This window comes from Phyllostomus hastatus, unplaced genomic scaffold, assembly GCF_019186645.2.
Source record: "Phyllostomus hastatus isolate PE091 unplaced genomic scaffold, TTU_PhHast_1.1 phas_scaffold_443, whole genome shotgun sequence".
In the NCBI taxonomy this organism is placed as follows: domain Eukaryota; kingdom Metazoa; phylum Chordata; class Mammalia; order Chiroptera; family Phyllostomidae; genus Phyllostomus; species Phyllostomus hastatus.
The window spans coordinates 231,274-242,327 of record NW_025334031.1 but is presented as its reverse complement, the minus strand read 5'-3'; the positions used below and the strand labels follow the sequence as shown (position 1 = coordinate 242,327).

General features: G+C 63.9%; 1 protein-coding gene across 1 annotated transcript; it reads right to left on the bottom strand.

Annotated features, from left to right (window-relative positions):
- Nucleotides 1–2,744: 2,744 nt before the first annotated feature.
- LOC123807287 (interferon-induced transmembrane protein 3-like) lies at nucleotides 2,745–3,911 on the bottom strand. Its single transcript, XM_045820984.1, has 2 exons — nucleotides 3,546–3,911; nucleotides 2,745–3,048 (listed from the first exon to the last, which is right to left on the bottom strand). The coding sequence occupies exons 1-2, from the start codon at nucleotides 3,792–3,794 to the stop codon at nucleotides 2,893–2,895; spliced, it is 405 nt and encodes a 134-aa protein (XP_045676940.1). The 5' UTR covers nucleotides 3,795–3,911; the 3' UTR covers nucleotides 2,745–2,892.
- Nucleotides 3,912–11,054: the final 7,143 nt, after the last annotated feature.

Below are 11,054 nucleotides of genomic sequence, written 5' to 3'. Positions count from 1 at the left end.
CAGCACACGTGGAAGGGCTGCCACCAGCGGGACCGGGGACCCTCCCTGGGAAGACCCCAGTGACACACTGGGGACAGCGGCTGAGGCGTTTTCCCTTCAAGGCAAGTGCTGGTCTGGGTCGCGGGGGCGGGGGCTGAGAAAAGGCGTCAACAGGAAGTTCTGGGCAGGGGGAGGGGGCCCCGAGTTCTCTGATCTGTCTCTCAAAACCTTCCTGAGTCTCGGTTTGCGTCCGAATACAGAGCTAGACAGCCACTGTGGAGAGGAGCACAGCAAAGGGGGCAGAGGGGCTGGGGCCAGGCCCGCTCTGCTGCTCTGAGGCTGTGCGACCAGGGGCAGGTGGTGAACGTCCCCTGCGTCTCCGATCCCTGTCCCATGATGCGGGAAACAGCAGCACTTACCGCCTTCCCGAGGGCATTAGCTCTATTAGGGCATGCACAGCATACAGAGCTTGGGACGCACCAAGTGGCCTGGGAGTGCCTGCTTCTGTCGCCAGGAAGCCCCAGGATGCGTCCCTCCCAGACAGGTGCACTGGAGGAGGAACTGAAAGAGGAGGAAACCAGGCCCAGAATGGCCGGAGCCATGGTGGGGTCAGGGTCCCACCCAGGCCGGTGTCCCAAGAACAAGCCACCCCCCACAGAAGGGAGGAGCAGGGCTCCAGCACGGAGGCAGGGCTGCCACGCCGGCCCCCAGCAGCTGCTGGGGTGGCTGGTCCAGCGGGGTGGGGGACAGAGGGGACCCAGAGGGAACCCCAGAGCAGTGAGGGCCAGGCCCCAGCCCTCAGACGGGGCGGCGGGGGGGGACGGGACAGGTGGACAGGTGAGCCTGGGGCCACCACGCCCCTCAGGCCGGCCACGCGTCCTCCCCCTGCAGCCGCTCCTTCCCGAGTCCGGGCTCACTCAGCAAGTCCCTGCTGGATGCACGAATGAATGGAACTTTTCCTAAAAGCTGTAAGATGAAAAAGGTCCACCCGTGAACATCAACGAAGATCAGAAAAAACACTTGTGCAAATACTAAATATGAAAAGCATGAAAGAATTAAGTCTGAACAAAGAAATTCATGGAATGAGTATGAACTTACAGGAGGAGGTGCAGCAGGAGATACAACGTAAGAAATCGTCCAGAGACACAGGGCCATCTCAGCCTCGGATCGCCCGTGGGTGAGTCCTGCGCCCTCGGACCCCGGAGGAGCCTTTCGGGGGGTGTGGCCCAGGCCTGCACCCACCTGCCCGCCCGGCACCCGGGGCACAGGAACAGGTGGCTGAGGATCTGCGGAACCTCGGGCGACAGATGCGCTGGACCCTGGCATTTCCCGGTGAGACGCTGCCGAGCGGTGACCTCCTGGAGGTCAATGGTAAGTGTGCACGGTCCAGTACAGAAGGGGACACGGTGACACGTGCCGTTGGGGATCTGCCCAGGAACCGGCCAGCCACCCTGGAAGTGCCCGAGCCCTGAGCAAGGGGCACACTCAGGGGCACACTCGGGGGCGGGGGCGGACGCGGGGTCCCGCCGACACCCAGGGTCTGGTCCCTGTGCAGCCGCCCCCCAGCCCCACTCCGAGGACGCGCACGAGGAACAACCCTCCTGCCAGCAGCGCCCAGGCCGAGGGGCAGACACGGGCGGGCGAGTGTGAGGACGCGATGGAGGGAGGGCTCCACTCCCGCACCCTGGGGTCCGGAAGGGCAGGGCGTGGGCAGTGAGGGAGGCTCAGATGTGAAAATGCACTGGATGAGAATCTCCCAAGACCCAGGGAGACAGGAACGCACAGACCCGAGGAACCCAGCATTCTCCACCAGAATAAAGAGGGGCGAACCCACGCTCAGCACATCCCGGTGGAACCCCAGCAAAGCAAACACAAGATCCAAGTGACAAAGAGCCTGACGGGGTGACACTCGGCTGGCAGCTGGCGTCACAGCAACTGTGGACTCAGGGGACCCTGAGACGGGCCACCGCAGCCGCCTGAAAATCCCGCTCCCAGTGGACAGGCTGTCTGGGCACAGAGCAGACAGGGGCTGTTTTCAGGGAGACAACGCACAGGGCTCGGGTCACAGCAAGCCCTGAAGGGGACCCCTCACACGGAGGGGCTCTGTGGGGACACCCTGTGGAGCCAGGAGCTGCGTGCATGTGCCCAGGGACACGACAGTCAGCGGCCCCGGCTGTGACCATGGCAGCTCCCGTGGGAGACGACAGACACCCACAGGCTCTGCCACCAGGGTGGGTCGGGAGGTGGTCGGCAGACCCGGGACCCCGAGGTCCCAGGTCACCGTTGGGCAGGACGGGTGCCGGGTGGTCTCGATGAACAGGGACCTCGGGGTTGCGTCACAGCTGCAAAGGGGACCGCTGTGGGGCAGGCACGGAGCCAGGAGGAGCCGCCCATTCAGAGGAGATGGTGGCACAGAGACACAGCAGAGGTGTTGCTAGACTTGGTAAGAGGGCTGGGGGAGGTCTCCGGGTGCAAAGCTCATGTCCACACAGTGGTGGTTCCTGTAGCCAGCAGGTGGCCATTGCTGACAAGGAAGGGGCCCTTCCTCAGGGGCTGATTGGAGAAGTACCCCAAGTCCTCGTCCCTAAAACATTTTCCATTTTGTGCCCCCAGCTGGAGGCCAGGTGCAGGTAAGGGCTGAGGACAAGCTCCTCCCCAGCCCCAGGGCAGCAAGCAGGTGCCACAGAGTGCAGGCTGGGCTCTGCATCTGGACAGACTGGGACTCTCACAGGACCCCCCCCCCACCAGGTGAGAGCACAGGGTTGTCAGGTGCATGTCCTTTATTGCACTCGGTTGTGGACACGTGTGCATGAACAGCTGTGAAGAGGTGACAGCCTCAGTCTATGGGCAGCCACCAGAAGCCTCCTCACTCTTGGTGACATCAAAGTTTCTTCCACATTATCAGTGAGCCAGTCAAGTAACAGAAATGATAGCACGGGTGATGGCAGCAGTGATGACACCAAATATGATGAGGAGGCCCAGGACCAGGGCCGCGATGTTCAGGGACTTGGCGGTGGACGCGTAGCTCCGGGCCCCCGTCATGTCGCCCACCATCTTCCGGTCCCTGGACTGGGGGAGAAGAGACGGTCAGGGGGGCCTGGAGCAGAGCTGGGGAGAGCCAGCGGCTCTGACCCAGGTCCTGCCCTGATGGTCCCCGCCCAGAGCCCTCCCCCTGCCCTTCAGGCAGATCAGGACCCTCCTCTGCCTGTTCCCTGGAGCCCGAGCAGGTCCGGGCCAGGGGGTCCCTCCCTCAGAGCCTCTCAGCCTCTCCAGGGGTCCCCGGGCACCTACTCCCCCTGCCCTGGTCCCTCTGCTGGCCTCACCCCACAGGAAGTCAGGGTGTGGGAGTCCTTTGCTTTTTCCAAGAGAGCTAATTTCTGGCATGGTCAGTAGGGAATTGCTTGGAGTCCTGGAGACCAGGGCTGACCCTGCCACCCCCATGTCCCCGGCACAGACTCACTGTGACTTGTACACGCCCATGTGCACACACACGTGCAACGGCTCCCCAGTCCCCGGGGCCCTGTGGGCAGCAGGAGCCCTGGGGGCCCACACACGCACCCACCCACCTTCACGGAGTAGGCGAACGCCACGAAGCCCAGGCAGCAGACGTTGAAGAAGAGCGTGTTGAACAGGGACCAGACGATGTGGTCGGGCACGGCCGTCTCAGGCTGGATGTTGACCACGGTGGACACCACGGGCGCTGAGATCTGGGGAGCCCCCAGCACGGCCACCTCGTGCTCCTCCTTGAGCATCTCGTAGGACGCGGGGACTCCGGCGTGGGGGCCGGCGAACAAGCGCTGGGAAGTGCGGCTCATGGTCCCTACACAGAGCGGATTCCTCAGGCCCCGGGGACGCTGTGTGCTCCGTGGGTGCTTCCCGTCCTCGCTACTTTCAGTTTCCCCAAAGTTTCCTTTCCCTGGCGTTTGCGAAATTCAGGATTGGCTGTGCCTCTGGAGGGCAGCCATTGTGGAGTGTCGGGTTACACAGGCGGAAGGGCGGGGGGCACGCCGGGCCTGGAGGCTTCCAGTCCCTGATGGTGGAGTCAGGCCTGGGCCCTGGAACACTGGTTCCTCCTCTGGAGTGTGATGGGCCCCGGGGCCGTGTCTGCAGTTCAGGGTCACCCACCGGAAGGGGAGCAGTTTCACTAGGAAGTAGGCTTGTTTTCTTTGATTTAAAAATATTAATTCGCCCTGGCTGGCATAGCTCAGTGGATTGAGCGCGGGCTGGGAACCAAAGTATCCCAGGTTCGATTCCCAGCCAGGGTACATACCTGGGTTGCAGGTCATAACCCCCAGCAACCGCACATTGATGTTTCTCTCTCTCTCTCTCTCTCTCTCTCTCTCTCTCTCCCTCCCTAAAAATAAATAAATAAAATCTTTAAAAAATATATTAATTCATTTAAAAACAACAATTGTAGCCCTGGCTGGTGTGGCTTAGTGGATTGAGCGCCAACCTGAGAACTGAAGGGTCGCTGGTTCAGTTCCAGGTCAGGGCAAGTGCCTGGGGTGCTGGCCAGGTACCCTGGATGGGGGTTTGGGAGACACAGGCAGGCATGACACCTTCCCCCGCCGGCGGGCTCCCACTACTCCGCGCCTGGGATCCTGAGGACGCCAGCAGCACCTGCAGCCTCTCCCATGGAAGGGCCGGGCCTGCTGTGCACACCGGGGGGGTCGCAGGGGGGGCCTGCCAGCACTCACTGGGCAAAGCTGGCCTTTCCGTGCCCTTGAACCCTGCGTGCACAGGACCCTGTCCCCAGCCCTGACCCCTCCCGCTCAGGCCACAGGCATGCAGACCACCTCCAGTGGGGCCACAGCAACCTGAATGCTTCAGGCAAGTGTCCCAGGAGGGTAGGTGCAGCTGCACCCCGGTGATGGTTGCAGGGCAGCCCAGCTGGGATGTGCACCACGTGGCCGGCCACAGCGGTGACAGGGTGACAACAGGTGCCTCCCTCCTGCCCGTGGGGACTGGCTCCAGCGGCAGCAGGCGTCCCAGGGAGCCGAGACCGACGTCCCCGGGCTGTGCGCACGCCACCCGCCAGGGCCCTCTGACTCTGTGCTGGGGCCACGGAGCGGGCCCTCGATGTTCTCTGCGCCCAGCATGAGGAGGCCAGCACCCATGGTGCCTGGGGCTGTCCCGCCAATGCCACGGCCTCTCCCAGGCCTCCCCACCCCGCACTGCCAGCAGCAAATGAGCAGTGCCCCCCACCTTGTGCTGCAGAAGAAGCCCAGACAGGTCCCAGGTGGGGTTTTTGAAGATTTCATTTATTTATTCTTAGAGAGAGGAGGGGAGAGCAAGAGAAACCCGGATCAGTTGCTTCTCATAGGCGTCCCGACCAGGCTTGACTCTGACTCACAGCCCAGGCTCCTGCCCTGAGCGGGGATTGAACCGGCTACCTTAGGTTTTACTAGTGACACACGACCTAGAGCCACTGGCCCCGGACAGAACCGGGAGAGCTTTTCACAAGTGCCAGTACCCCCACCCGCACCCCGTCCAGCCACACCATCGACCCCTCCCCCCGTCATGACCCTGAGGGAGCGTGTTGCTGCCCGGTTTACAGGCAATCACCTGGTGGGAGCCCTGCTCCCCCTCCTGCCCTCTGAAGCTGGCCTGGTTCCCTTAGAGAAGGGAACTGGCCTACCTGGGCCCTCAGCTGCCAGTGCCCAGTGCCCTGGGTCTTCAGGACAGGGAGGGGCCCGGCCCCTGCATTCCCAAAGGCCCGCCCACAGAAGGCTTCAGCTCACAGCCACCCACCCCAGGCTGCAGTGCTCACCTGTCTGCAAGTCCCTCTGGAGCCCCACCCACCACCCTGCCCAAGCCTGGGGGCCTGGAGGGGAGAAGGGCCAGTGTCAGCCCTGGTGGGGACACCCCAGGACCCCCCCAGTGGAAGGGGTCCTTTTCCTCCTGACTACCCTGAGGCCCGTGAACTCCCCTAAGCATTTGTGGATGCTCCAGTCCCTACCATAAGGCCGGCATTTTGGTCCTTTCTGCCCCTGGGAAGGGACGCTGCAGGCACCTTTCCTACAAAAAGAGAAAGAACACAACAGACAAGGAAATGCCTGTCCCCTGTGGGAAAGAAGGCCAGTGGCAGGTGCCTGGGGGCCACCTGCATGGGAAGCCCTCTGCTCAGCCACCCCCTCCCACCTTTATCTAAGCCCTCTGCACGGCCTTTGCTTAGAAAACACAAGTGTTTGCTTTGCAAGAAGAGTCTGGACAGAGGCAGAGTTGTGACAGACACTGCTGTCCAGGTGTCAGGGAGCCTGGGTCATCCTCTGGGTGGCAGGGTGGGCAGAGACGGCCCCTCACGTGGAACCTACAGGCTTGGCCTGGCCACTTGGCCCTGGGCCTTGGCAGGGTGGGTGTCAGTGTCTGGGGCCCTTAGGAGGTGTGGGTGAGGGTGGGGGGCCCACAGCTGGGGCCCAGGACACAGGAAGTAAGGGGGAGGCTGGGCCGGCCAGGCTCCCAACCCTCCTGCCCCACTGCTTGTGGGCTGGGTCTGCCCTGGCCACCCCTTAGTGCCCGACATCTGGAAGCCTTGAGAGACCCAGGTTCGGAGCTGACTTCCAGCTCAGGGAGCTTACGTCCAGGTCGGGGCTGGATTTCTCTTCCACCTGAAGAGCAGGGAAACCCGGGGCTGTCTTGCCAGGTGGCCTGTGGACTCCGGGAGTCACGCCCCCTGCAGCCTTCTGGGGCTGATGGGGGTGTTCAGGGCTGAGGGTGCTCTGGAGCAGGGCCTCTGTGCCTCAGATGCTCCCACTGGGTCAGGGCTCAGACCTCTGGGAAGGAGGGACCCCACCCCTAAACTTACTGCTTTCATTGCTCCCAGCTGGGAGGCAGGTGAAAATCAGGCCTGAGCACAAGCTATGCTCCTGGAGTTGGTACTCATCTGGCCCCCTCCAGCTGGTCCTGTGACCACCCCCCGCACCTGGGCTCCACTGAGGGGCAGCAGGGCGCAGCAGACAGGGGCTTGCACAGCCTGACGCCCTGCGCTTCCAGGCCACCGCCAAATGCCCCGTCCCACCCCAGCTGCCTCCTCGTGTCCCCACGTGTCCTCGGTCACGGGGACCCTGCTGACCCCCTGGGCGGACAGGCCACAGGGGCTGGTTCCCGGGCTGCACCCACGAGGCACCCAACTCCACCTGGAGCCTGGACGTCAGAGAGGGGCATGTGACAGTGGAGGAGGGGTGGGCTGTGGGGGCCGGGCTGCCCCTGGGCTGGAGGGGGTCTGTGTGACCACGTGCAGGGGCCCTGCATGGGGACAGTGAGGCCTGCACAAGGGCTCGGGAGGGGGCCGGGAGGGGGGCCCCCAGGCAGGAGAAAGCCCCAGGACCCACCGCAGCCCCGAATGAGCCACAAGAGCCGTCCTGAGTGAAGGGGCAGGAAGCAGCCGTTACCCTGCAGGCTGCCCTGCACTCTGTTCTCCTGTCAGCTGACACTCGTGGGTTTTTCCGCCTTCTGGTACCCAGTGAAATCAACAATTTTGAAAACCCTAGGAAATAGACACTCCTGAGAAATCAGAACTACCCCAAAGAGGGAGGGGCCCCGAGCACTGCCCCAGCACCTAAAACCACGCTGCTCAGGGCTCCGCTTCAGGAAGCTTCCAGCTTCTTCCCTTGAGACCACAGCTGCTCCCCAAAGCCAGAGATGATCAAGGAGGAACACGAGGTGGCCATCATGGGAGCACCCCAGGGCCCAGGACCCGTGGTGTCCACCGTGGTCAACATCCAGACAGAGCCCCCCGTGCATGACCACATCACGTGGTCCCTGCTCAGCTCCATCTACTTCAACGTCTGCTGCCTGGGCTTGGCGGCGTTCTACCAGTCCATAAAGGTGGGTGGGTGTGTGTGGGCCCCCAGGGGTCCTCCTGCCCACAGGGCTCTGGGATGGGGAGCCCTTGGGTGTGTGCACATGGGCGTGTACAAGTCACAGTGAGTCTGTGCCGGGGACATGGGGGTGGCAGGGTCAGCCCTGGTCCCCAGGACTCCAAGTAATTCCCTACTGACCATGTCAGAAATTAGCTCTCTCAGTAAGAATAAAGGGGCTCCGACGCCCTGACCGCCTGTGGGGTGAGGCCAGCAGAGGGGCCAGGGCAGGGGGAAGAGGTGCCCCGGGACCCCAGAGAGGCTGAGAGGCTCTAAGGGAGGGACCCCCTGGCCCGGACCTGCTCAGGCTCCAGGGAACAGGCAGAGGGGGTTCCTGATCTGCCTGAAGGGCAGAGGGAGGGCTCTGGGCGGGGACCAGCAGGGCAGGACCTGAGTCAGAGCCGCTGGCTCTCCCCAGCTCCGCTCCAGGCCCCCCTGACCGTCTCTCCCCCCCCAGTCCAGGGACCGGAAGATGGTGGGCGACGTGACGGGGGCCCGGAGCTACGCGTCCACCGCCAAGTGCCTCAACGTCTGTGCCCTGGTATTGAGCGTCATTCTGTTCATTGTCATTGTAATTCCCACGAGGATCTTGGTGTAACTTCAGCACAGCTGTTACCAGATGTCACTGAAGAGTGAGGAGGCTTCTGGTGGCTGCCCATAGCCTGAGGCTGTCACCTCTTCACAGCTGTTCATACCCACGTGCGTCCCCGACCGAATGCAATAAAGGACATGCACCTGACAACCCTGTGCTCTCACCTGGGGAGGGGTCCCGTGAGAGCCCCAGCCTGTCCTAAGCCTGAGCCCACCCCACACCCGGTCCCACCTGCTTGCTGCCCTGGCAGTGGGGTGGCGCTTGTCCTCAGGCCTTACCTGCACCTGGGCTCCAGCTGGGGCAACAAAGGGAAAACTTAGGGGTGGGGTCCCTCCTTCCCAGAGGTCTGAGCCCTGACCCAGTGGGAGCATCTGAGGCACAGAGGCCCTGCTTCAGAGCACCCTCAGCCCTGAACACCCCCATCAGCCCCAGAAGGCAGCAGGGGGCGTGACTCCGGGAGTCCACAGGTCACCTGGCAAGACAGCCCTGCATTTCCCTGCTCTTCAGGTGGAAGAGAAACCCAGCCCCAACCTGGACGTAAGCTCCCTGAGCTGGAAGTCAGCTCCGAACCTGGGTCTCTCAAGGCTTCCAGATGTCGGGCACTAAGGGATGGCCAGGGCAGACCCAGCGGATACCAGCGGGACAGCAGGGTTGGGAGCTGGGCCCGCCCGGACTGCCACTTCCTCCCTGTGCCCAGGGCCCCAGCTGTGGACGCTGCACACCCTCACCCCCACCTCCTTTCTGCCCGCAACAGCAGCGCACTAACGCTCCGGGGGCCGGGCCGGCTGGGGACCTGAGGATAAGCCATAGGATCTCAGGCTGTCCCCCGCGGCCCCACGTCTGAGCAGGACAGGGGTCAGGTCAGGGAAGATGGTCCTGCACAGGGGACGCTGGCAGACCAGCCTCTCTGTGTCCCGAAAACACTGGCATAGACGTGGGAGGGGCTCGCCCGACAGGAGAGGAGAGGGGAGGAGAGGAGAGCGCCGCAGCGACACTTGTGAATCCCTCCGCCTAGGTCTGGCCCCGCCCACACGCGTGCACCGCCCCTTTCTGTTCGCCCGCAGGCTAGGCCCCGCCCCTTCTGGCCCACCGTCGGGTCCCACAGCCCTCTGAACCCAGGCTGGAGACCACCCCGCCTACCATCCTGGAAAACGCCCACCTGGGTGAAGGTGACCCTCGTCCACCCACATTCCAGGCGGAGATGCTGGGGCGGCTCCCAGGACTCGGGGCTGTGGGCTGAGCCGTGGGGAGCCCAACGGACCGCACTCAGCCCCTTCGGACGGGCCTGCACTGCGCCTGCGTGAAGCCTCAGGCGCCCGCGCAATTTTCCCCAAAGCTCCAGAGCGCGGGCTGGTCTGCGGGCCGCCGCAGAAGGTCTCCGGCCTAGCGGCGTCTTTGTCCCAAGTCGCAGCCGCTCAGATGCGGGCTGCTGCAGTGCTGAGTGCACGTCCCGACCGGTGCCCCGCAGAAGACGTACTACCAACCCGGGGGTCGGGGGGGGGGTGGGGAGCGGGGTCGCAGCCACGTGAGGGCGCCCCTCCCTTGTCCTTCCCTGGGCCTGACCCCCCTCCTGCTCATTCGTGGGACCCCTGGGGACAGGGGCGCCCTCCTGATAGGCAAGGCCTATTGCAGACACGCACAGCCCTCTTTAGGCCCCAGACTCAGGGCTCCACACGGGCTGGAACAGGGTGTGGGGAAGGGGACCAGGGTCAGGATCTTCCTAGTGTGCGTGCGCCAGGACCCAACAAGACCACAGGGGGAAGAGATGCTGCCCCCAGACCACAGCTAGCAGGACTGACCTCACCCCACAGCTGGAGCCCCAGTGAACCCAGGTCCCCAAAGGGCAAGGCTCACGGGGAGACGGGTTCATCCCCCAACACCAGCCTGTGGCCCCCGACTTCCCCAGCCTCTCCGTGGTGGCTGCAGGGTCTGCCGGCAGGGAATGGGTCAAGCTGAGGACAGCCCCAGGCCCCATGTGCATCAGTGGCCCTGGAAAAAGCTCCCAGCCCACGCCTGGGGGTCCCCAAAGGCTGGGGTACCCTTCCGGGACACTGGCAGAGGCTCCAGCCAGCAGGCCCAGCCTGTTTGGTGGGAGGATTTGGTCCTTCCTCTCAGGGTTTCTGTCCCTCAGGGCTGCCTGCTCCGTCCCTCCCTGGTGCCAGCACACCTCTGCTGCTGTCCCCCTGAGGGGGGGAGCAAGGACAGAGCTGGTGGGCTGGGGGGAAGCACAGCCATGGCGGGACCACCCAGGAGGGGCTATGGGGCCGGGCTCCACCCTGCACCGGACCTGCAAACACCATGGCCTCCCAGGGCACCAGTCTGCAGCACTCACCCCTGCTCCCGGCCAGCCCGGGGTCAGGGAGGCTTGTCCTCAGGGCCCAGGATGAACTGGACCCAGCCCCCCTCAGATCAGGGCTCAGATACTGGGAAGGACCAAGCCCCTCCCTAGGGCCCTGTCCCAGCTGCTGCTCCCCGCAGCGGGAGACCAGAAACCAGGAACATCTGAGAAAGAGCTGGGCCCCCCTCAGAGCAGCAAGCAGGTGGGCCAGGGTGTGGGTGGTGGGCTCAGTCAGGGGCAGGCTGGGCACTCAGCAGGGGCAGCGGCCCAGGAAACGTCGGCATCA

Coding starts and splice junctions, on each gene's coding strand:
- LOC123807287 (XM_045820984.1), bottom strand. CDS start 3,794: ATGAGCCGCACTTCCCAGCGCTTGTTCGCCGGCCCCCACGCCGGAGTC. Junction 3,049..3,545: donor CGTTCGCCTACTCCGTGAAG/GTGGGTGGGTGC, acceptor CTTCTCCCCCAG/TCCAGGGACCGGAAGATGGT.